Raw genomic sequence first — 25,317 nt, 5'->3', positions numbered from 1 at the left:
TTGCACGGAGGATAACGAGATTTAAATGGTGAACTAAAAGAAAAGAAAGAATTTTATTCCTCGTGGAAGATGCGATACGGAGCGCAGAGGTTTCACGGAGTTTCTTCAAAGGCAGGAAATTGGAGGACGTTGAACAAACTACGTACTCCGCTCGTTTTCTTTCTCGTCGAAAATAAACGAGCAAAGTTCCGCGAGCAGACGCGAAATTTTATCGGTCTCGGGCCGTGAAAACAGGAAAAGTCGCTAATAAACGACAAGGTGCTCTGGAAAGAAGAAAAGCGATCAAATACAACGTCCGAATTGAAAAAAGCACCCTGTGCTTTTAACGATACGTCTTCGCTCCAGCAACGACGAGGAGATCTTCCTGCTGTCACCGCATGTTCCTAACGCTACCCAACAAATATCAACTCGCGGGAGCGTTTTAGTCCACGCTGAAGCGACTTAATCGGAGGAACGTTTGCTATTCGTCTCGATTTCGAAGCGACGTTTGTTCCTGCCATCTAGTTGTCCATACGCGAATGCGTTGCGAAACGATCGACAAACTCCGTGCACAGCGAAGAAACGTTTGTTTCTGTCGCGACGCGATGCCGCGCGTTTCTTCGCGTTCTCTTTCATTTGCACGAGAACAGACAACAGAAGAGACGTTTGTCACTGGCAACAGAAACGCGAAGAAACACGGAGAAAGATCGGCGAAGAATCGGCAATTGTTTCGAGAAACGCGCAACGTCGATAGAAAGTTTCTCGTTGTTTCAGTGGGAACGCAGCTTAATCCATTAAGGTGGCACGTTGTGTCAACGCAACGTTTTATTCGCCGTCTTCTCCGATCAACTTACATCGTCGAATTCCGTTCTTTTGCATCGTAGCCACGAAAGGAAATTCCAAGGATTCGCTCGACGTTTTCTCCGCCGTTGACTCTTCCGTGTAGATTCTGCGATTTTACGAAATTCAAGGTTGCGATTAAACTGACAAACACGTAATACGCTGTGCGAAATATAAAAGCGCCGGTTTTGTCACCGTACGTGGCACGCGTAATTGCAGAGCCGATAAGATAGTTGAGATAGAAATTGCAGAATCCATAACACACGAACACGTTCGCAGCCAGGAATTTGATGTATTTTAAACAATTTCCACACCGTGTACCATGTAATGTACCACGCCGTGTACCATGTAATGTACCACACCGTGGTATGGTTTCATTTCTCCAAACTGTCGTATTACGACCCCGCGCATTTCTCCCACTATGAATGATTAACCAAATCGTTAGGATCGTCGAAAATTTGATAGTTTATTGGTTATAGTTAGTGAGTCGCGAAGACTAAAAAGAAAACACCCCATTGACCTCACTAAAGAAATAAAATAGTCACATCCATCAAATAATCCACGTGTTATTTAGCAATTAAGTTAGACAAATTTACCAAATGTCCAGCTGGACAAATTATAAAGTACAAATTAAACAAAACAAAAAGAAAAAAACGCGATCATCGCCACCGATGATCGTCGTTGCGATCAACGCGCGTTTAGGCGAACCATTTCTCGGTTGTTCACGGGTGAAAAGTGGCTGTTCAGGTGGCTGTGGACCCTTTGTTCGTCGAATAAGAGAAAATTGCATCGTACTAGGAATCAAAGGTGTCAAAGCACGATAGTTGTAATTGCAACGGGCGGACAATCGAGAATCCGATCGAATGACCTCGCGCCTTGATATTCGGCTGAAATTTCTAACGCGTTATTCACGCCGTTCTCGTTCGACCGGTAATAGCCGAGGTACGAATGCCAGGCTACCGGTGGGAGAACATTCTTGTGAATTTTCTAACGTCGCTTTCAAATTCCTCCTCTAGACACTGCACACCGTATTTTTTACCGGACAGTTTGTTTTTTCCTCCCTTTCGATTCTCTTCGCGAATAATCGCACAGATCGTCTTTCCTTGACTTTAAAAAATTCCCACGGGTATTCAATAGCTGAGTCACGAGAAACTTTTCGAAATTGTATTTACATCACGAGGGGACACGATGATCATGTTTACATTCGTGAAACGTGAAACGAATCTGAGAATATTTAGACGTATTATTTGTACTGTGCAAAATGTATTGGGTTGACAAATAAGTTTTTTTTTATTATTTAATTTGTACTTTACAAATTGTCCAGCTGGGCATTTGGTAAATTTGTCTAACTTAATTGCTAAATAACACGTGGGTGGCTACCCCCAGCGGGATATCATCTCCGAGTATGGTCGTCCTTGACTACCAGTAACATAAACGGTCCATTGGGGAAGACTGTTGTCTTACATCATCGATTTATTATTATTTCGCCGTTATATGCTTTGAATAATAAAAATACTCTCGTGGATTCCTGGGCGAAACATGTGATTTCAACGTGGCAGTCAGAGTGTTTTAATCGCCGAAATAAACGTATAGGGACACTTAGATTACACTTAGAATTGATATGAAAATAGTTTCAGATTTATTTAATATGCGATGCACAAGATATTCGTCGATATAAATTTGCACGCGTCTCAGCGCTCTCTTTGTCTCACCATCTTCTATACCACATTACCAACGGAACAGTTGCATTCGTCTGTTTTACGAGACGCTGTGCACGTACATACTCTCACACACTGACACTCATATATGTGTGTCACTACTACGCGGCTAATCTAGTGTAGCACACAAAATTTTTTGTTTTATTATTTAATTTGTATTTTACAATTTGTTCAGCTGGACATTTGGTAAATTTGTCTAACTTAATTACTAAATAACATGTGGATGGCTACCCCCAGCGGGATATCATCTCCGAGTATGGTCGTCCTTGACTACCAGTAACATAAACGGTCCATTGGGGAAGACTGTTGTCTTACATCATCGCTTTATTATTATTTCGCCACTATATGCTTTGAATAATAAAAATACTCCCGTGGATTCCTGGGCGAAACATGTGATTTCGACGTGGCAGTCAGAGTATTTTAATCGCCGAAATAAACGTGTAGGGACACTTAGATTACACTTAGAATTGATATGAAAATAGTTTCAGATTTATTTAATATGCGATGCACAAGATATTCGTCGATATAAATTTGCACGCGTCTCAGCGCTCTCTTTGTCTCACCATCTTCTATACCACATTACCAACGGAACAGTTGCATTCGTCTGTTTTACGAGACGCTGTGCACGTACATACTCTCACACGCTGATACTCATATATGTGTGTCACTACTACGCGGCTAATCTAGTGTAGCACACAAAATTTTTTGTTTTATTATTTAATTTGTATTTTACAAATTGTCCAGCTGGGCATTTGGTAAATTTGTCTAACTTAATTGCTAAATAACATGTGGATAGCTAACCCCAGCGGGATACCATCTTCGAGTGTGGTCACCCGTGACCATCGATAAGATGAACAGTCCATTGGGGAAGACTGTTGTCTTACATCATCGATTTATTATTATTTCGCCATTATATGTTTTGAATCATAATAAAACTCTCGTGGCGCCCTCAGCGAAAACATGTGATTTCGGCGCGGTAGTCAAAGTGTTAACTCGTGAGCGGTCAACAATGTGTTAAAAAGCAGAATCCGTAGAGAAATATTTTCTACGATCACTGGCTTCGTCCGTACTTCGTATTCTCTTCGGTAAATCGCGGAATTGGAAAATCTCCCTCGATTTGACCACATCTTTTCTCTCAAACTTTTCTCATCTCTCTTCTCCTCCTTCTATCGGGTTGGCAACTAAGTGACTGCGGATTTTGTCGTTAGGTGTCATTGACAATATCCGCAATCACTTAGTTGCCGACCCATTATAGTTGCTCCTCGATTTTTCATTTTTTATAATCAACACACCAAAGAATAAATACGGGGAATTGGAAAATAATCAGATATTTTGAAAGATACGAAGTAAACTGAAAAGAATCGGCAACTCGAAGATAAACCGAGGCAGATTCGAGATGAAACGATAGGTATCGATGCGTCGCGACGAGTTTTAGCGTTTATGGTGGCCGAGAAACACGTTATCGGTGAAAAAAGAAGTTTGCGTAAACTCGGAACGCCGTAGCTACTTTCGTGAGCCACCAGTGGCTCACGATGGGTCGCCTGCTTTTCACCGCAGATCTACGACGATCCGCTCGCTTTCGTATCGCTGTGTCACGAGTTGCGTGGCGCTTAGTTCGCGCGCCTCCATAAAAACTTGAAAGAGAACAGAGCAACTTAGATGAGACAAACGGTGAATGGAGATTGGAGCGAAAGCTGCGACAGAAATTCCACGGTTCGCTACGTACACGTCGTGGCGTGTGTGTAATCGTCGCTGGGAATCGGACGAGCAGCGTTCCGACGTCAGGGTGAAGCGTCAGCCGTTTTAAATGTCAATACGTCTAAAGGTTGGCCGAGAAACTCGAGGAACACGCGTAGACTTTGTCGAGTACACTTTGTAATTATCATGGTATCGCGTGCACTATAAGGGGTGAAATTAAAAGGAGCGGGGATTTCCCCTTGCCTGGTGGCCAGTGTCGCGTAAATTTCCACTTTTACGGAGATTCTGTTGGCGCAGGTTCGACACGCGCTGCCGCAAGTTTTCATCTTTTTATAACGACGCGTTGCGTCCTTTTTTTCCAAAGGTGTGCACGCCTCCTTTTAACGCCACTTCTGACGTATGTTTGCGCGTGGAAAAGGATCGCCGCACGAGAAAGCGTCGCTCGTCCATCCTCCGAACTTGCAACGATCCGCTGTGAAGTTTAATCGAGTGAACGTTATGCCTGGGACGTGTGACGCGTTGATTGCTCGTATTCTCCACGGATATTCGAGTAGCTTAATCTTTGCTACCTATTTGCTTAATATTCCCACGATGGACCTGCTGTCGTTGCTCTAAGGAGCGTCGAACGTTTCACCGAGATGTGGTTCGAAGCAAATTCGAGCGCACGCGCCAGTTGGCCGTTTGTTTGTCGAATAGAATTCGCTTGCAAATGAAAGAAAATGATTTCATAGGATAATAACACGTGAATATAGATTAGAAAGTAATGCTCCTGAAATATCTGCGTGTGTGTGTGCATTAGCATTGACCTAATCTTCTTTGTTTGACAATTAACCAGGCTAATCGAGATAACTGAACCATAGTAAGATTACTAGGACGATCAAAGTGACCAATTTGTAATTCTTAGCAGAAATTTTGTAAGCTTTTACGACGGCGAATCCGTCGATACGCGTATCGACGGAGATTAGAAAGAACATTCGTTGGGGAGAACGCGAGCCTGAACGATTTAAACGGAACGACGATTAATTACGACGAAAGAGTTTAGCAAGAAAGTTTTTCTCGATCGTTAAGGAGAATGCGTGCAGGAGAGAAGGTGCGGATCTTAGGTTTAAATTATCGTTATACGTCGGTAAGTGGCTGTAATTTCAGTTGACCTCGATTACACGTAAGAAACGCGTTCGGATAACTCGTTATCTTCAGTCGGTTAATTCCTTTCTTCCGTAGTTTACGTATAACCCTGTCCCGTACGTCCAGGCGTTCCCATAAAAGTTCATCGATGCACCGCTTTTCCAGTAATTTGATCGCGTGTAGACACCGTATGCTAAACCTTCGGTAATTCGTTGTTCCAGCAAATTTTTCGCTGTTGCTAAACATATTTACTTAGGTGTTACCCCGCTCGCTGTTTGCTCTACCTTTTCTTTTTTATCCACGCCCTGTTTTCATCTTTCCCGTTTGATTCTTTTTCTTTTTTACCTTGTTCGAAATAAATTACTTTTATTAACTGGTTTCTTGCAGCGTTTTTACAAGCGGCGGCGCAGCTTGGGACACTTTAGTGGTTGAAGGAACGAAAATAGAAAATTGGACATTTGCTTCGCGCTAGACGTATTCAAATATTTACGCGTGTGCGAAGCTCTTCAATTTCAGACAACAAACGTCTCGTTAGGTGAAATTATCTTCCACGCCGGTAGATCCTACAGAAGAAAATAAGCGTGACGAGGGCTTTAGGACGTGGAAGCTCGATTATAACGAGCCACAGGCGCGAACAAATTTGTGACGCGTAAAGAGAAGAAGATACTTCGATTTATTTAATTGTTTGTCAAAATTCCCGCAAGAAGAACACACATCGCGATTTATCCTCCATCCATCGCGAGTTCATCGAACAGAGAGACGCTTTAACACTTTACCGACCGCTACCGGTTCAACAGCGTACGCACGTCCGACCGGCATCTCAGGGCGCAGATTCTCCCTGGCGCCGGCTCTGTTTCGGTTTAGACTCTTCAAAACCATTCTTTTCGTTCATCGCGAATTACAAGTTTCTCAAATTGGTGTAAAGCTGTGGGAGCTTACAAAGCAACGCGACTGACGTAATTGAGCAAGATACCTTGGTAGTAAATAACAAAATACCGCTCAAATAATGAGATTAATAAGTTATCGGTCGGTAAGCGTCGGCGACAAGAAACCGATTAATCGGCTATCTGTCGGTAAAACGTTAAAATACAACGGTCGATAATTCGCCAATGATACTCGTAGTTGTCATTCGTTTTTCAACGTGCTGGTACGCCGTTCGAAGGTCTAAAATTAGTACAACAAAGATCGCTATCGTTTGGAAATCGGTGTCAACCACCCTCGGGTCTCCAAGCTGCTGCTGTGCCACTTTGTTCCACGAAAGTGGCGCGAGTGGGTTCGCTGAATACGTCGTTTCTATTCACGAGACAACAGCGTGGCCGAACTCGCGCGGGGTCGAGACGAGAGTGTGCGGCGCGTGTGTCGCGTGAAAAATAAAAGAGGAGAAAAAAGAAAAGCGAGAGGCCTCGAAGAAAAGGCGTTGGAAGGGTTTGATCGCATCGAAAATCGTTAACAAGCTGATCGTTTTGTTGCGGACAGGTCTCGAAGGCGTAGCGGCAGTGGCGTGACGGACTCGCAGCAGCAACAGCAGCAGCAGCAGAAGCCGCAGGAAGGGCTGGGTCCCGATGAGATGTGGGCTCCTGGCGGGCTAGGGCCTCACCGGGAGCTACCAGTCGACGTACCCGACACCCTTCTACAGAAGGCCTACCCCAACAAGGTAAAGAACCGCTCGTCCGATTATCGGAACGAGATTCGTGGTCCCCGTAGCGCTAGCGACCTCGACCTCTCCCTAAACCTTAAAAACGACACCCTTAAATCGCCACCACGCACCAACCAAGTCGACGAACGCGCTAGAATAGTGTCGGCCGTGGATTGCACGGACGTGACGGATGCGACCTGCGGTAGGCAGTGCGTTCGAACGAACGGTCAGCCGCCGATGCTGAAGATCGAGTTGAAGATCGAGTCGGAGAACCTCGAGGACGAGGACGAGTGCGGCAGAGAGAAGAAGAGAGAAGCTTCGAAGGAAGCGTTGGACACGGACAAATATAGGAACAGGAGTCCGTCGGCGTTGAGTTCGCCGGATTTGAAGAACTTGAAGAGGAATCTGAAGGATTTCGAGGAGGACGAGGAGGACGAAGGAGTGAACGAGGATAGCAGCGGACAGAAGGAGTCGAGCGTCGACGTGGACGTGGAAGAGGATTATCCGTTCGCCAAGGAGGACTATCCGACCATGTTGAAGACCTGCAGCGACGACTCGGCCAGCCCGAGAAGCTCCTCGGGAAGGTCGGACAGCACCGCTCCGCTGGACAGTAGCCTGGTGTTGAGACACGCGAAAAACCGTGGCAAAGATTCGCCAACCTACGACGCTAGGAGGATAGATCTGGGCTCGCCGTGTAGACCCGTGGTGCCGGAGATCAAAGTAGCGCCTCTGTTCGGCCGAGCCAGGGACGCCACGTCCTTCGACAATCCTGCCTACGGTCTGGCCGATCTGCAGGATCTACAGGGGCTTCTCATGAGATCCGACGAGGTGTCCGACCTGACCAGGCTCATAGACGAACAATGCGCGATTCCGAGGATTCCGCGCGATCCGCAGGACAGAGTGTCGTCCCCTGGCCGTAGCAAAGATCAACATCAGCACCAACGTGGCAGCGAATTGGCCAAGTCGTCGGAACCGAACGCTGCATCCGGCAAATCGGTGAAATCGTCGAAACCGAGGCGTCAAGAGGACAGAGGGAAGCTGAAGGCGAAGACGAGGAGTCTGGACGTGGAGGAGCTGATACGAGCAGGATCGAGCGACGATCTGTTGGGAATCGAATCTGGCAGCAGCCTCTCCTCGTCCTCGAGGCAGCGGCCCAAGAAGAAGAGGCACCAGCAGATCTCCAGCGGCTACTCTACCCTGAGGAGCGACGCGTCCACCGATCTCGAGCACGTCGATCGTAGCTTTCTGGTGGTCGGCGGCAAAACCTACCGCGAGGTGGCCGTCGACTGTCCGCCCGATTTCGTCCCCGTGACCAAGTGCCACCCTGTCTATCCTCCGCCGAACAAGACGCCCGGAAGCAGCAAGCACAACACCCTCGAGCCGAAACGCGAACGTAACGGCACTATCGGCAGGGATAATAACGGTGGTTTGACGGTGCACGGGGACGACGGGAGTCGCGACTCGTGCGCTACGAGCATCGTGGCCTCGCCCTGCGTTCGCTCGAACGACCTTGGTAGCTTCGTCACGCTACCAACCGCTGGCGATCAGAGTATAGCTGCCACGGAGAACGTAGTTACTAGGTCGCCCCGTACGTTAGACAGAAAGCACGAGAAGAAGGTAAGGTCCAAAGTCAAGAGTCTGTTTTTCGATAGCTTCTTCTCTATCGTGCACCACGAAACACGCAAAAGTACGTTGCTTCACGCTTCTGCTACCAGCACCTCTAATCGCTCAGACAGTAGCACTAAAACCGCTGACAGGTGCTCGGACCATGTCTGCGACTCCGACAGCAGCTCGCGTCGTGTTTTACCAATTTTCGATAGTCGCTCGGACGATCTCATGGCGATCGAAGCCATCTTCGGCGATCGCTGTAACGGGTCGTGGTGCGACGATCGTCTTCAGTCTGCACGAGGATCCAACGGTGTCTCGCGATCTCTCGTATTCTCCGATCTCGGAGACAGAGCAGAGACACGACGACGCGAGAAGCCGGTGGCTCGCGGCAATCCGCAGGTTCGTTTCTTTTACGAACCGAGCGGCGATTTTTCGCGTACAGGCGTCTGCACTGTGACTTTCTCGGCTGACCGGTTCGAGGACGAAGCTACGCGAGGCAACAATAGCTGTCCACCGAACGACGTAGGTTCCTTTAACGACGATCCGTTCGCTGAACGATCGTCGATTCAACGTACTCCCGTACGTTCGTCGTTCGTTAGAGAAGCCGATCAAAATTGTAGCAACTCGTTGCGCGAATTATCTCGCGGTAAAAATTGTTTGTCGGATGCGCAGGCCTCCGAGTGTCGAAGAAACGGAAGCGACCGCGCGTCACAGGAATCGCCGAATGCGCAGAATTTCACGAATTCGCGACTGTCTCTCGAATATAAAAGATGCAAAGTTGTCGATGTCGATAATCGTAACTCGTACGGATTGGGAGCGAGCCAGGGCGCGTGGAAAAGCGAAACCGAATTACCGACTGTTCGTTTCGACGTGGATCGTCCTGTCGATGTTCAATGCTGGCGATCGGAATCGAATTTGTTCGCGCGGTGGAACGAAGATCGGGGCGAGCTACGCGACTCTAGCGACACGGAAAGGCAATCGGCGAGCGAGACGATACCGTGCATGGACGTCAGGAAGAAACGTACGTACACGTACCAGCACTTCGACGGTCTTGACCATCACCAGGTACATAAATATTCTTTAATTTCACGTACGAAATCTACCTTCCGATTGTTCGGACTTTTCGCCTGGAACGTATCCACGGATACGTATTATCGTCATTTGGAATTTTAGCATACGAAATGCGCGAATTCTTGCAACTTTACATCGCCAGATATAATAGAAATTCGTAACATCGACGTTATTTATGGAAGAAATAGGATCGATCGAAAGTTTTCTTCTATAATCGGTTTTGTATACGACGTAAGAAGCAACGCGAACGCGAAGAGACGCGACGTTTCTCGACAGAAGAGACGTCGCGTAGATTCTAACGTTCGCGTGATACTTGCAACGATAAACAACGAGTAGAACGAGAAGCGAAAATACGTTTTCACCGAAGAGATGCATTTCGTATGTTACGATTTAATACATATGTTTCCGTTTATATTGTTAAGAATGTGAGATTGCAGGCACATGGGAAATCTAACGATTGCCAATGTTCACGCGATCTCTGCCTCGGGTTTCAATGGCATCGAGTAAAAACGGCCAGAGCATCGACCGTGTTCGCGATTGCAACGCATGCTCAACGCACGCTTATAGTTGACAAGCATGCGAAAGTAGACAAATCCCATTGTGAACACCTGCTAGCCATAGCAAACGTATAAACCTCTTAATGCACGTGCTTTGCTGCTTCTTCTTCTTCTTCTTCTTCTTCTTCTTCTTCTTCTTTATTCTCGCTTGCTGCGTACTATTTCTGTTTCCTTTATGCGATCTTCGCTGTTCGCTTTCAACGTAATCAACAGCGTCGGACTTGTTCGACTCTTCGAACAGTTGCGAACGAAACCGAACTGGTTAGATAAAATCGTGTGACAAAGTGTAGCGAAGAATATGGAAAAATAAAAAGAAAGAAAAGAAGAAAAAAGAAAAAGAAACATGTAGATGTAAACATAAAGAAACGTACAAAGTAGAGGGAAGAAGATGGAAAAATAGGTGGTTTAGTGAGCGCGCGACAAAGTAGAGGAGAACGTGAGATGGAAAAAAGAGAACGAATTTCTAGAAAACGTATAGGGGAGGAGGCAACTTTTGGGTAGTCGCGATGGCGGCATGTGGCCTCAGGGTGCTTTAATGCCAGCTGTGTTTTCTTTGAAACGAATTTTTAGACCGGTTTGAACGGGGTGAAACCTGCCATCCCCCCGAGAGATCAAAAGAGGGCACCTGCCAGACCGCCGAAAGATAATCTACGTTTGTCCACGCAGAACAATAATGTGGAGAGCACCGATAACGCGAATGCCGAGCCCACGCAACAGCAACTGCATTCCATCAGGAAATATCAGGTAGGAAATAATATCAGCTACGAAAAATAATGTCAGGTTTGAACGTTTCGAAAAGAAGAAACGATAATAACGCGTTTGTACGTTTTCTTCAGTTTCTGCTTCGAATACCTGGACGTTTCGCGCGATAGAGATCGCTGAATAATTCAACGCGGAATTAGCGGTGGGTGTTTAGCTTTCGATTCTACGTTCTTCTTCAACGAGTCTTCGTGCACTCGCAGACACGCGAGCGTAATTGCACTACGTTTTCTCGGTTATGCGTAGCCGATGCAAAGTAACGCTCGTTACTTGCTAACCACCGAGTCGGAAGAGCGACGATGACGGAGATAATCGTGGGGAATTTAACGTTTAGAGAGAGATTAGTGGCATTTTACGAGAAGAAGGTGTATCGACGAATATTCGAGTACGAAATGAATCGTACGAGTTTAATTGTAAATGGTTGTGTATGGTGTACCGGTAGTCGAAGCTCTTGGGATACCACTAGTCGCGTTAAAAGCTTCTGAAAGGATAAAGGAATTTTCATTAGGTCGCTGGTTGTTTAGGAAATACAAGAAAATTGATGTTAAAGGATAAACGATTCAGAAAAGATGAGAGAAATACTTGTTGTTTGGTGTTGAGGTATTTTGAAGAAATAACAGAATTTTCAATAGGTTGCTTGGAGTTTGAACATTTTGGAGAAATAGTAGAGTTTTCATCGCATCACTTGGAAGATTCTGGAAAAATAAAGGAATTTTCATTAGGTTTCTGGTTGTTTAGTGTTGAGATGTTATGAAAAAGTAAAAGAATTTTTATGTTACGTCACTTGGTGTTAGAAGCTTATGGAAAAATAGTGTTTTTATTAAGTCACTGGTTGACTTGATGTTAGAAAATCCTGAAAAATTAAGAGAATTTTCATTAGATCATTTAGCGGAGGTTCTGGAAAAATACAGGAATTTCCATTATATAAGTCGGTGTTAGAAGATTCTGGGAAAATAATAGAATTTTCTTTAGGTCACTGGTCGCCTTGGTAATGAAAGATTTTGGAAAATTAAAAGAGTTTTCATCAGATCGCTTGCAAGGTTCTGGAAAAATAAAGGAATTTTCATTAGGTCACACTGGTTGTTTAATGTTGAGATATTCTGAAAAAATAAAAGAATTTTCATTAGGTCTCTTGTGATTAGAAGCTTCTGGATAATTAATAGAATTTTCATCAGATCATTTAGTGGAGGTTCTGGAAAAATACAAGAATTTCCATTATGTCAGTCGGTGTTAGAAGATTCTGAGAAAATAATAGAATTTTCGTTGGGTCACTGATCACCTCTTAAAAGGTTCTGAAAAATTAAAAGAGTTTTCATTAGATCGCTTGCAAGGTTCTGGAAAAATAAAGGAATTTTCATTAGCTCACACTGGTTGTTTAATGTTGTTAATATTCTGAAAAAATAAAAGAATTTTTATGTTAGGTCACTTAGGGTTAGAAGCTTCTGGAAAAATAATAGTATTTTCATTACATCACCGATTGACTTGGTATTAAAAGATTCTGAAAGATTAAAAGAATTTTCATTAGATCACTTAGAAGGCTCCAAAAAAAAAAAAAAAAAAAAAAACGAGAATTCTCATTATGTCACTGGTTGTTTAACACCAAGAGGTTCTTCAAAAATAAAAGAATTTTCATTAAGTCGCTTGGTATTGAAAGTTTCTTCGAAACTAATAGAATTTTTACCAGGACAATCCTCGTATTAAACAAATAATCCTCGATATTCTTCAATAAGAATCACTTTCATCTGAAATCGTTCGACTGATTGTAGGTTAAGGATACGTATAATTTCACATATTAATGCCGTGAATAATTGAAACGTTGGCCGAGGAATTTCGGTGGGTGTGCGAAAAGTATCGGCCGCGGGAAACGCGTGGTATTCCGCATGAATAATTTAGCGTTATGTAACGATGTAAAGGCAGCAATCGACGATCGTTGTTTAAGAGTACCGTGTACCAGCCACGGGCTGTCCACGTTCCAACAGGAAATTACGAGACCTGGGCACAATGGTTATCGAACAGAGAGCCGCTTCCATAGCTTCTATACTTGTCGAATTTCCTATTTCGTGTCATCGGTTCGTTCCTCCTCTCTTCCTACCCATAACCTTGCGCCATTGTGTTTGGCTAACAGTTTTCCGATTGTTCGCGTTAATCGGCGATAGAACCCAGCTAAAAAAAACCAAAAAAAGAAGAACGTGGGAAAAATCGAAGGAAATGAATGCTTGTAATTATTCTTCGTAAATATGAACTATATTCGTGGAAAAATTCGCGGGAGAATATTTGAACGTAAACGCTGTTTACGTTACAATTAAGATATACTGGGTTGGCAACTAAGTGATTGCCGGTTTTCTCATTACCAACTAGTGACAAAATCCGCAATCATTTAGCTGCCAACCTAATAGCAAGTAACAAAGTAATTAATTACCTTTCGATGGCGATGACCCAAGCTTCTTGCACCAGACCAGAGCTGAACTCGTCCGGCACTACTGCCAACAATTTCAAAGCAATTAGTCCATCTTCCCTCCTTTCGTCTAATTCTACTTTCAAATAAACACACGAACAATAAACGCGCGATTCAGTTGAACCGAATTGCGCGTCGTTTATCGGACGACGGTTAATTGTCGCAACAAATCAGAGACACGGAGAAAACAACACAGATATAGTGTATGGTATATTTTTCCTTTTAGAAATCGATCAAATGAAACAAAAACGACGAAACGCTACATTGCTCGAGCCGCAGATGTTCGTACATTTCTATTAGGTTGGCAACTAGGAGATTGCGGATTTTGTCGCTAGGTGGTGTTGGCAAAATCCGCAATCACTTAGTTGCCAGTCGAATATAATAAGAATTCAATATCTCAGGAAGAAAATCTTATTTTTATAAATTTATTTTTAAACACAAGGAGGTCTCATCGATAATTCCAAACTGCAAGAACAATTTAAAGATGCAACGTTGGTAATTATCCTTCTTTGTTTTTTACAGTCGTTACTCGAAGATTCTCTTACTTTATCAGGAATCATTTTTCATCACACTATGATACGTTCGTTGTAGATAGAATTTTGGATTGAAATGTCCCTGATATCGCGATACCGATCGTTGATCTCCAGAGTTGTATTCCATGGTATCCGTATTAATTTCAGCGTGTACATCGAATAAGGTGGGATACGTATTGGCTTACGATTATTGCGAAACTCCGACAAATCTTATTTTATGTAGCGTTTCTTCGTTACAAGACACGTACGATACGAATAGATCGGTAGATTTGTAATAATCGACCAACGCGATTTAATTTCTCGACTAACGAGTCTCGCAAATAACATCTTTCATGTTAGATTGTGCCAAAAGTTCCTCTCGTTTTATTAAAAAAAAAAAAAAAAATACACTTTATAAGAAAGAACATGTTTTGTTTCACGTTATTTTATCGAATTATAACGATCCGTTTTGTTCTATCACGCTGTTCTATTCACATCGGACAAATTAGGTTTCACGTTTGTACAAAACTCTCATAGAAAGAAGACTAAAAAGAAAACATCCCACTAACCTCAATAAAGAAACAAAATAGTCAAACTCGAAGATCCTGCTGGGGTAGCCATCCACATGCTATTTAGCAATTAAGTTAGAAAAATTTAGCAAATGCCCAGCTGGACAAATTGTAAAGCACAAATTAAATAATAAAAAAAAGAACGTTTGTACAAACTTTGCCAGATAAAGCAGCTGCGTGCGGATAGCGAAATACGCTTTTGGGGCAGCTTGATACTTGAAGAATTTTTTCTCTTTTCTTTTTTTTTAATTGTTTCTACTTTACAATTTGTCCAGTTGGACATTCGGTAAATTTTTCTACCTGATATTTGAAGATGTATTGATACTTGATGCGACTAAAACTAAGACACGAAGAAAGAAAAGAAAAAAAGAGAAAAAGAAAATGATTAGAAATTAAAAATAGAAACTAGTACTCGTGGCCTAGCAGCGCACTTGTTTAACGACACTTATGAATTCACCGTCGACCGACGACAAATTCGAGTGAGAAATACCAGAGGACGGTCGCGTCTCCGCGCCACGCTACGTTTGCCTTCTAAAATTCCCGCGCCTTGCCGCGTCTCGTCACGCTGAGTCAAGTGTGGTCTGGAATGTAAAAGAACCCCGCTCACAATAGTCTAAGATTACACGGTTCGAGTGTAACGTTACGAGTAAGTTTCGATAGGTGGAACACATAGCTTACGTACGGTTTGAGTCAGACTTCGGTTCCTCCTCCCTCTTTCTCTTTCTCTCTGCCGCCCTTTTTCCCTACCATGACCACGGTCTTTGCTTCCCTGCCACTTTACGGAGAAGCCGGATTTTTTTCTTCCCCCTTCCTCTTCTGCTCGTTAAAAACCAGATACTCGAACGCCACCGCACCAAACCAGGAACACGCCGTGCCTGCTGAACGATAACGAGCTATCCTTCTCGTAATTTCCACGATATTATACGAGGAAGAATTCCAGCTATTTCTTTCTCTCATTCTCTCTCTCTTTTTTTCTCAGAAGAGACCCTCTTCCAGCTTCCAGATCGACTCTCCGCTCTTCCAATCGTCTCTTCATTTTTCTATGAAAAATGCAGAGCGACGCGAGATCGCCGCATTACGATCTCATGCGAAGAACACGAGAGAAAAATAGAACGAGCAGAAGCGTGGATTTTAATGCGCATGATATTCGAAAATGAACAAAATATTGGAAATGTATTGGGTGGGCAACTAAGTGATTGTCATTACCATCTAATGACAAAATCCGCAATCACTTGGTTGCCAACCAATAGTATAAAGAAATGGGGTGTTTGGCCAGTTAGCTGGTGCGACCTCCTTAACACTTTACCGACCGATAGCCTATTAATCGGGGTTTTGTCGTCGACAATTTTTCTCATTATTTGAGCAGTAATTTGTTATTTAGTAGTAAGGTACCTTGCTCAGTTGCATTGCTTTGTAAGCTTTCACAGTTTTATACCAATTTGAAAAACTTTCGTTCGCTATGAACGAAAAGAATGATATTGGAGAGTCTAAACCGAAACACAGCTGGCGCCAGGGAGAATCTGCGCCTGAGATGCTGTTCGGAGCAAGCGGTCGGTAAAGTGTTAAGAACTTTGAAAAAACTTTGAAACGTGTACCTGAAATGCGTGGCGAGAAGTAAGCGACATCTGGTGAAACGCAGAGTATCGAAACGATTGCTTTATTTTTGAATTTTATTAGCGACAGTTGCTAGTCGTAACGCGAGATATTGTCATTTCTTCGTGACGAGTATATTCGACAAGAAACAGTTAACTGCTTAAAATAAGTTAAACTATCGTCTCTACGTAGGTTCCATTCTTTCAATCACGTTCGTAGAGACAGGAATTTGCATAAAAATATCCATGGTGTAATTGAGAATTTTAAATATTTAAACCGCTGGCTGCTTTCACTTGCTTTCGGCGATTAAACGCGAACGTCCGTCGCTTTCTTCAATACTTCAGATCATATCGATCGCCGTAAAATTAAATGGAATCAGAATGAAATTTCCTATCTGTTTCCAGTTTAAACCTGATGATCTTAAACCTACAAATTTGTTCTCTTTCTCCGTGTTGCATTAAAGTACTCTCCACTTGGAATTAGCATCGACGTTAGAAAATCAACACGCGATCTTCTTACGAAAAGCGATTGATAAAAATCGAGCAAAATGTTCAGCCAGTTCTGGACGAGACACGATGTACGTTTTTTTTATTATTTAATTTATACTTTACAATTTGTCCAGCTGAACATTTGGTAAATTTTTCTTTTGCTAAATAACATGCGGATGGCTACCCCTAGCGGGATACCATCTTCGAGTATGGTCGTCCGTGACTACCAATAACATAAACGGTCCATTGGGGAAGAATGTTGTCTTACATCATCAATTTATTATTATTTCGCCATTATATGCTTTGAATAATAAAAATACTCTCGTGGAGTCCTGAGCGAAACATGTGATTTCGACGTGGCAGTCAGAGTATTTTAATCGCCGAAATAAACGTATAGGAACACTTAGATTACACTTAGAATTGATATGAAAATAGTTTCAGATTTATTTAATATGCGATGTACAAGATATTCGTCGATATACATTTGCACGCGTCTCAGTGCTCTCTTTGTCTCGCCATCTTCTATATCACATTACCAATGGAACAGTTGCATTCGTCTGTTTTACGAGACGCTGTGCACGCACTACTCCCACACATTCATACTCATATATGTGTGTCACTACTACACGGCTAATCTAGTGTAGCACACGAAATTTCTTTTTTTTTATTATTTAATTTGTACCTTACAATTTGTCCAGCTGGAAATTTGGTAAATTTGTCTAACTTAATTGCTAAATAACATGTGGATGGCTAACCCCAGCGGGATACCATCTTCGAGTTTGACTATTTTGTTTCTTTAGTGAGGTTAATGGGCTGTTTTCTTTTTGGTCTTCTTTCTATGAAACGAGCGTGTCTCCGTGATCAGGATTTCAACTTCTGACAAATTTTTACATCGCCTGATCGACAAACACGGCGATGTTTATGCACTCGATTTTGTACGCGAACTTTCGCTGCCAGAATTATAGGAAATCCATCGAGCTGACGTTGGCGAAGCCATACGCGCGCACCACGAGAGTAAACGGGGCTTCGTGCAAGTATTTCTGTCCTGCCAGTGCTTAATCGCCATGGCCGTTACATAAACGGCCGCGAATCGCTTTTGCCATGATTTTTGCGTCAGCGATGCGCTTTATCGCTCGGTGGGCGTCGATCGCCGAACGGGTCTCCTGCTGATATTACGACGATTGTAATTCGACGCTCGGCAACGTGCGATTTAACCTTCCAGAGAGTTTCTTTTCTATCGGCAGGCAGCTAAGTGATTACGGATTTTGTCATTAGGTGGCATTGACATAATCCGCAATCACTTAGTTGCCAAGCCAGATATAGGACTTAACGAGAGCAAATTTAGCTGCGCTTACGAGACGCTCGTTGCAATACGCGCGTTCGTTTGCACAATTTTGTTATTCGTTTTTTTTTTTGCGTGTTGCTTAGCTCTTTCGTATTTCGTTGAGGGTAGCCGAATTATCTAAACTCAAGCTTTTTTATTTGCTACGAGTTACTTGAATTAAAAAAAAAAAAAGAAAAAAACGTTTAAACAATCGACTTGTAATTCGCAACGATCCCATCGTTTTTGGTAAAACATACACGCGCTATGACAATTTCTCGTCCTAAAGTTTCCTCTATTTAAGCTGCTATTACGCTCTATTTACGACTTATTTACATGGACGTGGTAATTAGAAAACAAAGTCGATGTTTCATTAGCTGCGTCGATGTTTTATTAGTTACTTTCGTTACCATGAAAATTGCCATGCTTCGAAAATTCTATTACAGAATCAGTTTCGTTATACCGTGTGTTTAGAGCTGACGAATATCCAAAATGACCCAACAACGCAACACTATAAGTACCTTTTCCTTTCGTTTTGCGTTTCGAACGTCGACGATTCCAGCGTTAGATCGGTCGACTGGAGTATAATATTGGCAACTAAGTGATTGCGGATTTTGTCAATACCACCTAATGACAAAATCCGCAATCACTTAGTTGCTAAGCCAAATAACTCGTCTAATCTGAACGAGACGCGGCATCATCTCGACTGAGGATAGTCGAATCAGGTGAATTTTTATTTTAAATGTCAAATGCTTGCTCGATGTCACGATAGATCTTGGATGTCTCTTATTCACTGGATCGTTTATTGTCACACGTTCAGGTGTTTCTTACATCAATGTGTTACGATGTTTGCTTGTTAAACGTTTTATCGTTAGGAAAAATCGCCAGGAATTTTGTCTACACGAGGTAGGTTTTGCATGAGTCGTCGTTTATTCCAGCTGAAATACGTTCAAACGGAAACCGAACGAGTCGATGAATAATTAATAAATCAACCGCGCAAAGCAACGTATCCGATATCGTGCCCGGATTCCTGAAATAAATATTCTATATTAAATCGTCCCTTTTTCCTTATTCTATCTCGACGTTCAATGGCTGTCAAATGTACGTACTGTTTACGGACGACGTTTGCTAAAATTGCACAAGGCCACGTCGTGTGACGAACAACAAGGTAAGACAATTAAATTTGTCTGCGAATGAATTGCGATCGAATGGAACCGGCCGATAAAATAACAGTGTTCCTATTCGTATCAGCATCTTCGCTATGTTCAACGTCATTGTGAAGGCAAATAACAAACGTTGTATATCTTCGATATGCAAGGTACGTCTCCGCGTGACATTAAAAGTCATGATTTCTGCTATACCGACACCGTACGCTTTTCTTCTATAGACATTGTTCTATCTGCATCGCTATGACACGATCTTAGCGCTCCATCGACTCTGTGACGATTCCAAACGTTACAAAATAGTCATAATATTTGCAGCTTTGTCCAATCGCCGTTTAAACAGCATTTCTTCGAGAAGTGCAATCAGTTTTAGTTATCGTGATACCACAGACTTTGTTTGCTTTGTTTAATGTTAAACATTATCATTTCAAACACTGTGACACGATCTTCGTGTTCAGTCGATTCTACAACAAATCTCAAGATTACAGAGGGAATGAGATGTTCAAGATCGTCGCCATCTGAAGTTTCTTCTTCGAGAAGAGCGTCCGGTTTTTGCCATCCTGACATTGCTGACTTTGTTTCCATAGACATTTTCATTTCAAACACTGTGACACGATCTTCGTGTTCAGTCGATTCTGTTGAGAAACGTTAGGTTGGCACGATCGCTAGTTACTACAAGCTAAGTTGGTACGACTTCTAACGACGCTCTTTTGTCTTAGAAGTCGAACACGTGTTAATTGACCGAGTGTATTCTATGTGTTAAGACGTGTTGTACGAGGCGGAAAAATATATTGGAGAAAATCAGAGGTCCGGGGATCGATTAATTATTAACCCCAAACCCATTTCAATCAACAGATTCTACAATTCTAGAGATTACAGAACGAACGAGATGTCCAAAATCGTCGCTATCTGAAGTTTCTTCTTCGAGAAGATCAGCTTTTGTTATCATGACATTGCTGACTTTATTTCCATAGACATTTTCATTTCAAACACTGTGACATAATCTTCGTGTTCGGTCGATTCTACGACAATTCTAAAGATTGCAGGACGAACAAGATGTTCAAGATCGTCGCTATCTGAAGTTTCTTCTTCGAAAAGAGCAATCGATTTTTGCCATCGTCACAGCACGACATACTTTTCGCTGTTATCTTCATACAATTTAATGTCCTGACATCTAGTTACTCTTAATTTTTCGTAGGCAATCTGGGCCATTTGTGACGCAAGAGAAACTTCTCTAGCGAACTCTTAGCGAATGTTTACCCTTCCCGAAGATTCTTTTAAACATTCTTTGTTTTATATTATTTCATTGAATCGCGTATGATCCATTCAGACGAACACCACAATATTTCACAAATTAGGTTTCATATTTGTACAAAGATTTGTTGCAAAGGACGTGTTTGTAAAAGAAAGACACTTTTGCAATAACCTAATATAGTAAAATACCTCGATAAGCATTGCAGAATTTCTCGAATTAAATCGGGTTTGACCGACGATGAAATCATCTATCCATCGTCGGTGTCCAAATAAAAAATTTTCATAGCAACAGAATTAACAGAAATGATCAATAAAATAGAAAAAACCTTTTCACCTTTTAATTACGCGAACGTAATTAATAAATAATTCACTGTCGCGTGAAAACGTACCTGCGTATAATTCAACCTGTTGAATTTTCCAGTGTTTTTAGCGGATAATTGGATGTACCTGGAATCGATGAAACGGGTGTAAACGAACGGTTTGATTGTAGGAACAGCTGCGGAAACGAAAAGATGAAGAGGAGAGACAGGAGATACTCAATCGGTCGCTACGCGGCTCTACCAAGTTGCACGCGTTGGAAAGCCACGCGACCAGTCTCTCGGGTCAGGAAAATCTCGCGTACGCCCAGGACGAGGTGACCACCACCACCGTCAGCCGCGCACCGCATGTCACCGCGAGCGCCACGCTAGAAGTCGAGGAGCCTCCCAGGCCCCTCAGTAAGTCGTATTTTCCCTCCAGATATACGCCAGCAGTTCAAGGACCACTTCGCTCGATGACGCACTAATGACACTCGTCGTGGCCCATTAGGCCTCCTATTTATGCTCCGATAACTCCTCCATTCCCTTTTTAATTCAGACGTTTTTCAGACTTCGCCCAGATTTTATCCCATTGGTGTATCGTAATTGCGTTTCCTTCGTTTAATCAACTTGCCGTGATATTTGTTGCCGTGACCCTTATGCCAATGATCTGCCATCTTGCTGCGTATTTCTGCACTCGAACAACGTCTACTGTTAATAACGTCTACCTACAATTGGAAATCTCGTTAGTAGAAAATAATTATTGACACAGAGCAAGTTGAAGTTGATTGTACGTTGTATCCCTGTTCCAATAGCTGGCATAGCTTGGGTAAGTAATAGTAATCGCGTAGGAGAACTTTCCAGAAAATGATATTCTAGCGTGACACTATGACGAGTATAGAGTAGACTAAAGACGCTTAAATTTCCTGTTCCAAATTTATAATTCTGGGTATTCGTAAGATCGGTATCATTGATGTCCAATAGCTTTAATAGAAAAATAAGGAAATTAAAATTTCATTAATATAATATACAATTTTTAATGATGGGAATTTAATTGGGGTTAAAGTCCAAATAATTTCAATAGTATAATTTTTTAATCAAGTTAAACTTAAAAAATTATTAAGTATAAAATACCTTAATTAATTAATAAGTATAAGCTACCTAGTGGATCGTACAGTGCCTACGAGAAGTATGGTATGCGCACGTCATTAACGAGTCGCAGGAAGCTTTTTTCTAATAGCAAGTTACCACATTTACCACGCTAATTGATTAGCTGCAAGTATATTGAATTCCGTAGGATTTACTAGCACCTTCGTATGACTACGAAAACCGTACAAATACTATGAAACTGAAACGTAGAATCGGGAAGATTCTTTGAGATACCAGAGTACGTGCAGACACCTTTTACGGTAGACACTGTAGTCAACTGCCAAGTGTAAACGAAGAGAAAAGAATTTCCATACGGGAAGTGTGTATATTTAACGCAAGAATTTATCACAATATTGTAAGTCCTCTTCAAGTACGCGGAAAATTTGGAGTATTGGCATAAGGGTTAAGGAAGACATTAGCCGGTCGTTTACCCTTTCACGGAGTTCATAGTCGAACGGTAGAAAGCAACGGTGCCTCTGCGGACGAGAGACGTTTGTAGAATCTTTGTAACAGGCATTCGTTGCATATTTCAGCGTACGGAGAGGTCGTCGCGACGCTGGAGAGGCTACAGCTTCAGTTGCGCAATATTTCCGGTGCCCTAGGCATTTCGGGACCCGGCGTGGAAGCGGAACTCGAAGCGGTGCGGACGCTCCTGGTGCAAAGTCGATTCGCATCTGCCCTCGCCACTCATCACGCCCTCAGAAATCGCTTAAGATCCAACAAAGTTCTGAAACATCACGCTGAAGACGCTTCCAGTTTGGCTCGCGACGTATGTACCCACTGTCATTGAAATTTTGACGGCTCTGGTCGAAGATCTCAAAAGAAAAATACAAAACGATAAGAATGCGCTGTCGTTGATTTATCAAGTTTGTTACGTTAGTTTGTTAAGCAGGCAGGAAATTGAGAGAAAAATGATATTACACGATCGAAGATGAAAAGAATTTGACAAGGTAGCGAAGTTTTTTTGTAGAAGCCAAAGGTATAGTCGAACCTCTCAAAGCCAAAATGATCAACTCCATCTTTTCGTCGAGTCCTCAATTTCGTAATCGGCTCATCGGTTCATGCAAGGAACATTTAAGAGAATATCGTCATCTTCTTTTACTCTGCTGAGTTGATCCACGTGACTTTTGGTCAATTACTGTGAAAAATAATATTTTAATATCGATGTTGTAATATTCAGATGCAAAATCAAGTAAAAGAATAATTTTCCAATTACTTAACGGTGTGCCGAGTTTTGTAGAAAATAGGAAAATAAGGACATACGATGTATCTTGTGCGTTCTTCTGTTCAATCGCCCCTTTAAGCGTATGGCTTTTATCATTGGTGAATATTTCAGTGTGTAGACATACTGGAGAAATGGCAGTCGTCGTCGACGGCAACAGGTGTCGGCGGAGCGGAAACGATCGCCGCCGTGGAGGAGCTGACCGGAATTTTGACGAGCTACGATATGGAAGCTCTTCTACTCGCTCACGACTCTATCATCTCTTACGTCGACGGATTACAAAGGAAACAGAGTCCTTCGTCCTCGTCGCCGAGCGGTCCTCCGAGCCCTACCTCTAGCTGGAGAGGCTCCCGGGTCGTGGACAACATTAAAATTATCAGAATCGAGAAAACTAACGAACCTTTAGGTGCTACGGTTAGGAACGAGGGTGACGCTGTTATAATAGGTATTTTGGTTTCTTTTTCCGATAAAATTGTACGAAAACCTGGAACAAAGGTCAATAACACAGTTTGCGGATATTTTTTAAGAAAACGATGCGATGTAACGTTAAATGTTGATGCGAGAAACACGTTAGCTAAGCTTATGGACACAGTGTAATTTGGCTCTAAGATTTTTGTTAGTACTCCGCCTAAATGTGTTTCACACAAGTTTCTGTTGAATTACGCAAAAGTTATTATTGTTGGATTGTACGTTGAATAACTATAATAATGTTTACGAAGGTCGTGTTGTACGCGGAGGAGCGGCAGACAAGTCTGGACTCCTACACGAAGGCGATGAGGTTCTGGAAGTAAATGGCGTGGAAATGCGTGGCAAGAGCGTGAACGAGGTGTGCGATATTCTAGCCGGTATGCAGGGTAGTCTGACTTTCCTCGTGCTCCCAGCACCCACGAGTCACAGGAACAATCTGTCAAGTAGAAGGGAAGACACAAATCAGGTATCGACGATGTTTAACGTGTTATCAGGATATAGTGATTTTTACTAATATTCGGGAGCCACGGTGATCGACACCTTGTTCTATTCACATATTTATTCACAACGCTGTTATTTGACTAATCATTTTTCTGACGTATGAAAATAGTTATTGTAGTTAATGGAAACATTAATTTTATAGAACACCGTTGCATCCTGATATTAATAAAAGTCCCTGTACATTAACTGTAATATTTGATATTGACTTAACCCTTTAATATCATCTTCTCAGATACAACACATACGAGCCCACTTCGACTATGATCCCGAAGAAGATCCTTATATACCGTGCCGAGAATTGGGTGTCAGTTTCCAAAAGGGTGACGTGTTACACGTGATCTCTCAAGAGGATCCTAACTGGTGGCAGGCGTATAGAGAGGGTGAAGAGGATCAGACTTTAGCTGGTCTGGTACCTAGCAAAGCCTTCCAACACCAGTATGTCAATATATATATAATCTTTTCTATATATATTCTATTCCTTGCTTATCAAACTTTTTTAAACATTGTCTGACTGATAATCCGAATTTCATCTAGGCGAGAATCCATGAAACAGACTATCGCCGGAGACAAATCGACCGTACGCGGCTCCAAGAAATCCAGTACGTTGTTGTGCGCCAGAAAGAATCCAAAGAAGAAGAAACGAAACAAGTTCGGGGCAAACTACAATGACGACGGGTATCCGCATTACGCAACGACAGCCATCGACGGTAGATACGAAAAGCATCATGGAAGACGTTTCAGTACGTTCACCCTTTGTTTACTCATCAAACATTTACATTTTCTAGATTATGACAGCGAGGAGGTGCTTACGTACGAGGAAGTCGCGTTGTATTATCCAAGGGCGAATCACAAAAGACCGGTAGTCCTAATAGGGCCACCAAATATTGGACGACACGAGCTGAGACAGAGGCTGATGCAAGACAGCGAGCGTTTCGCAGCGGCAATTCCTCGTGAGCAAGAGATTCGTGTCGCACGCGTATTTCGAAAATGTCGCGATTCAAAATAATTCAGTCCTGTGTTAGAACAACAAAATCATCAAAGTGTCGAGACGCTTGTACACGTTTGCCATTCCGATTTGTAATTAATCTCTCATTTATTTCGGCACATGTTCTCGCATAGTCTTTCATTTTCTTTCTTTCTTCCGCTTCTCGGCCAGTCAATCACTGTCTCTCCTTCCACGCGCTCCTTTATTCGTCATTCAAATAATCGCTATAAGAGAGAAACGTTCAAGGGCTAAGACTAGAAAATTACACAAGTAATATTGCTTTATCGTTTTCTACGGTCTATCCTTGTCGCTAATGTCAAGCGTTTAGCAAATGGTTTTTTTGTCATAAG

At 42.7% G+C, this 25,317-nt stretch overlaps 1 protein-coding gene and 2 long non-coding RNA genes across 13 annotated transcripts in view; 1 reads left to right on the top strand and 2 right to left on the bottom strand.

Annotated features, from left to right (window-relative positions):
* LOC117156499 (uncharacterized) overlaps positions 1-25,317 on the top strand; it is a 132,006-nt gene that overhangs the window by 103,488 nt on the left and 3,201 nt on the right. For 10 of the 11 annotated variants that reach the window (XM_076617995.1, XM_076617994.1, XM_076617993.1 and 7 more), the window contains 9 exons: positions 6,837-9,669; positions 10,803-10,976; positions 20,837-21,062; positions 22,325-22,560; positions 23,128-23,458; positions 23,733-23,947; positions 24,215-24,417; positions 24,517-24,689; positions 24,768-24,932. In XM_076617995.1, coding sequence (XP_076474110.1) covers positions 6,837-9,669; positions 10,803-10,976; positions 20,837-21,062; positions 22,325-22,560; positions 23,128-23,458; positions 23,733-23,947; positions 24,215-24,417; positions 24,517-24,689; positions 24,768-24,932 — 4,556 coding nt within the window. The remainder of the gene's footprint in view (positions 1-6,836; positions 9,670-10,802; positions 10,977-20,836; positions 21,063-22,324; positions 22,561-23,127; positions 23,459-23,732; positions 23,948-24,214; positions 24,418-24,516; positions 24,690-24,767; positions 24,933-25,317) is intronic. The other variant, XM_076618001.1, reaches the window with a different exon arrangement.
* LOC143302600 (uncharacterized) lies at positions 17,029-20,830 on the bottom strand. The gene is made up of 2 exons (XR_013058223.1): positions 19,039-20,830; positions 17,029-18,959 (listed from the first exon to the last, which is right to left on the bottom strand). It is a non-coding gene; the product is annotated as an uncharacterized LOC143302600 (long non-coding RNA).
* Positions 22,471-23,149, bottom strand: LOC143302599 (uncharacterized). Its single transcript, XR_013058221.1, has 3 exons — positions 23,008-23,149; positions 22,715-22,929; positions 22,471-22,606 (listed from the first exon to the last, which is right to left on the bottom strand). It is a non-coding gene; the product is annotated as an uncharacterized LOC143302599 (long non-coding RNA).

The sequence above is a fragment of the Bombus vancouverensis genome, chromosome 4 (genome assembly GCF_051014615.1).
Source record: "Bombus vancouverensis nearcticus chromosome 4, iyBomVanc1_principal, whole genome shotgun sequence".
NCBI classification, from domain to species: Eukaryota; Metazoa; Arthropoda; class Insecta; order Hymenoptera; family Apidae; genus Bombus; species Bombus vancouverensis.
Note: the sequence above shows the minus strand (reverse complement) of the source record. Positions and strands in the feature narration are given on the sequence as shown.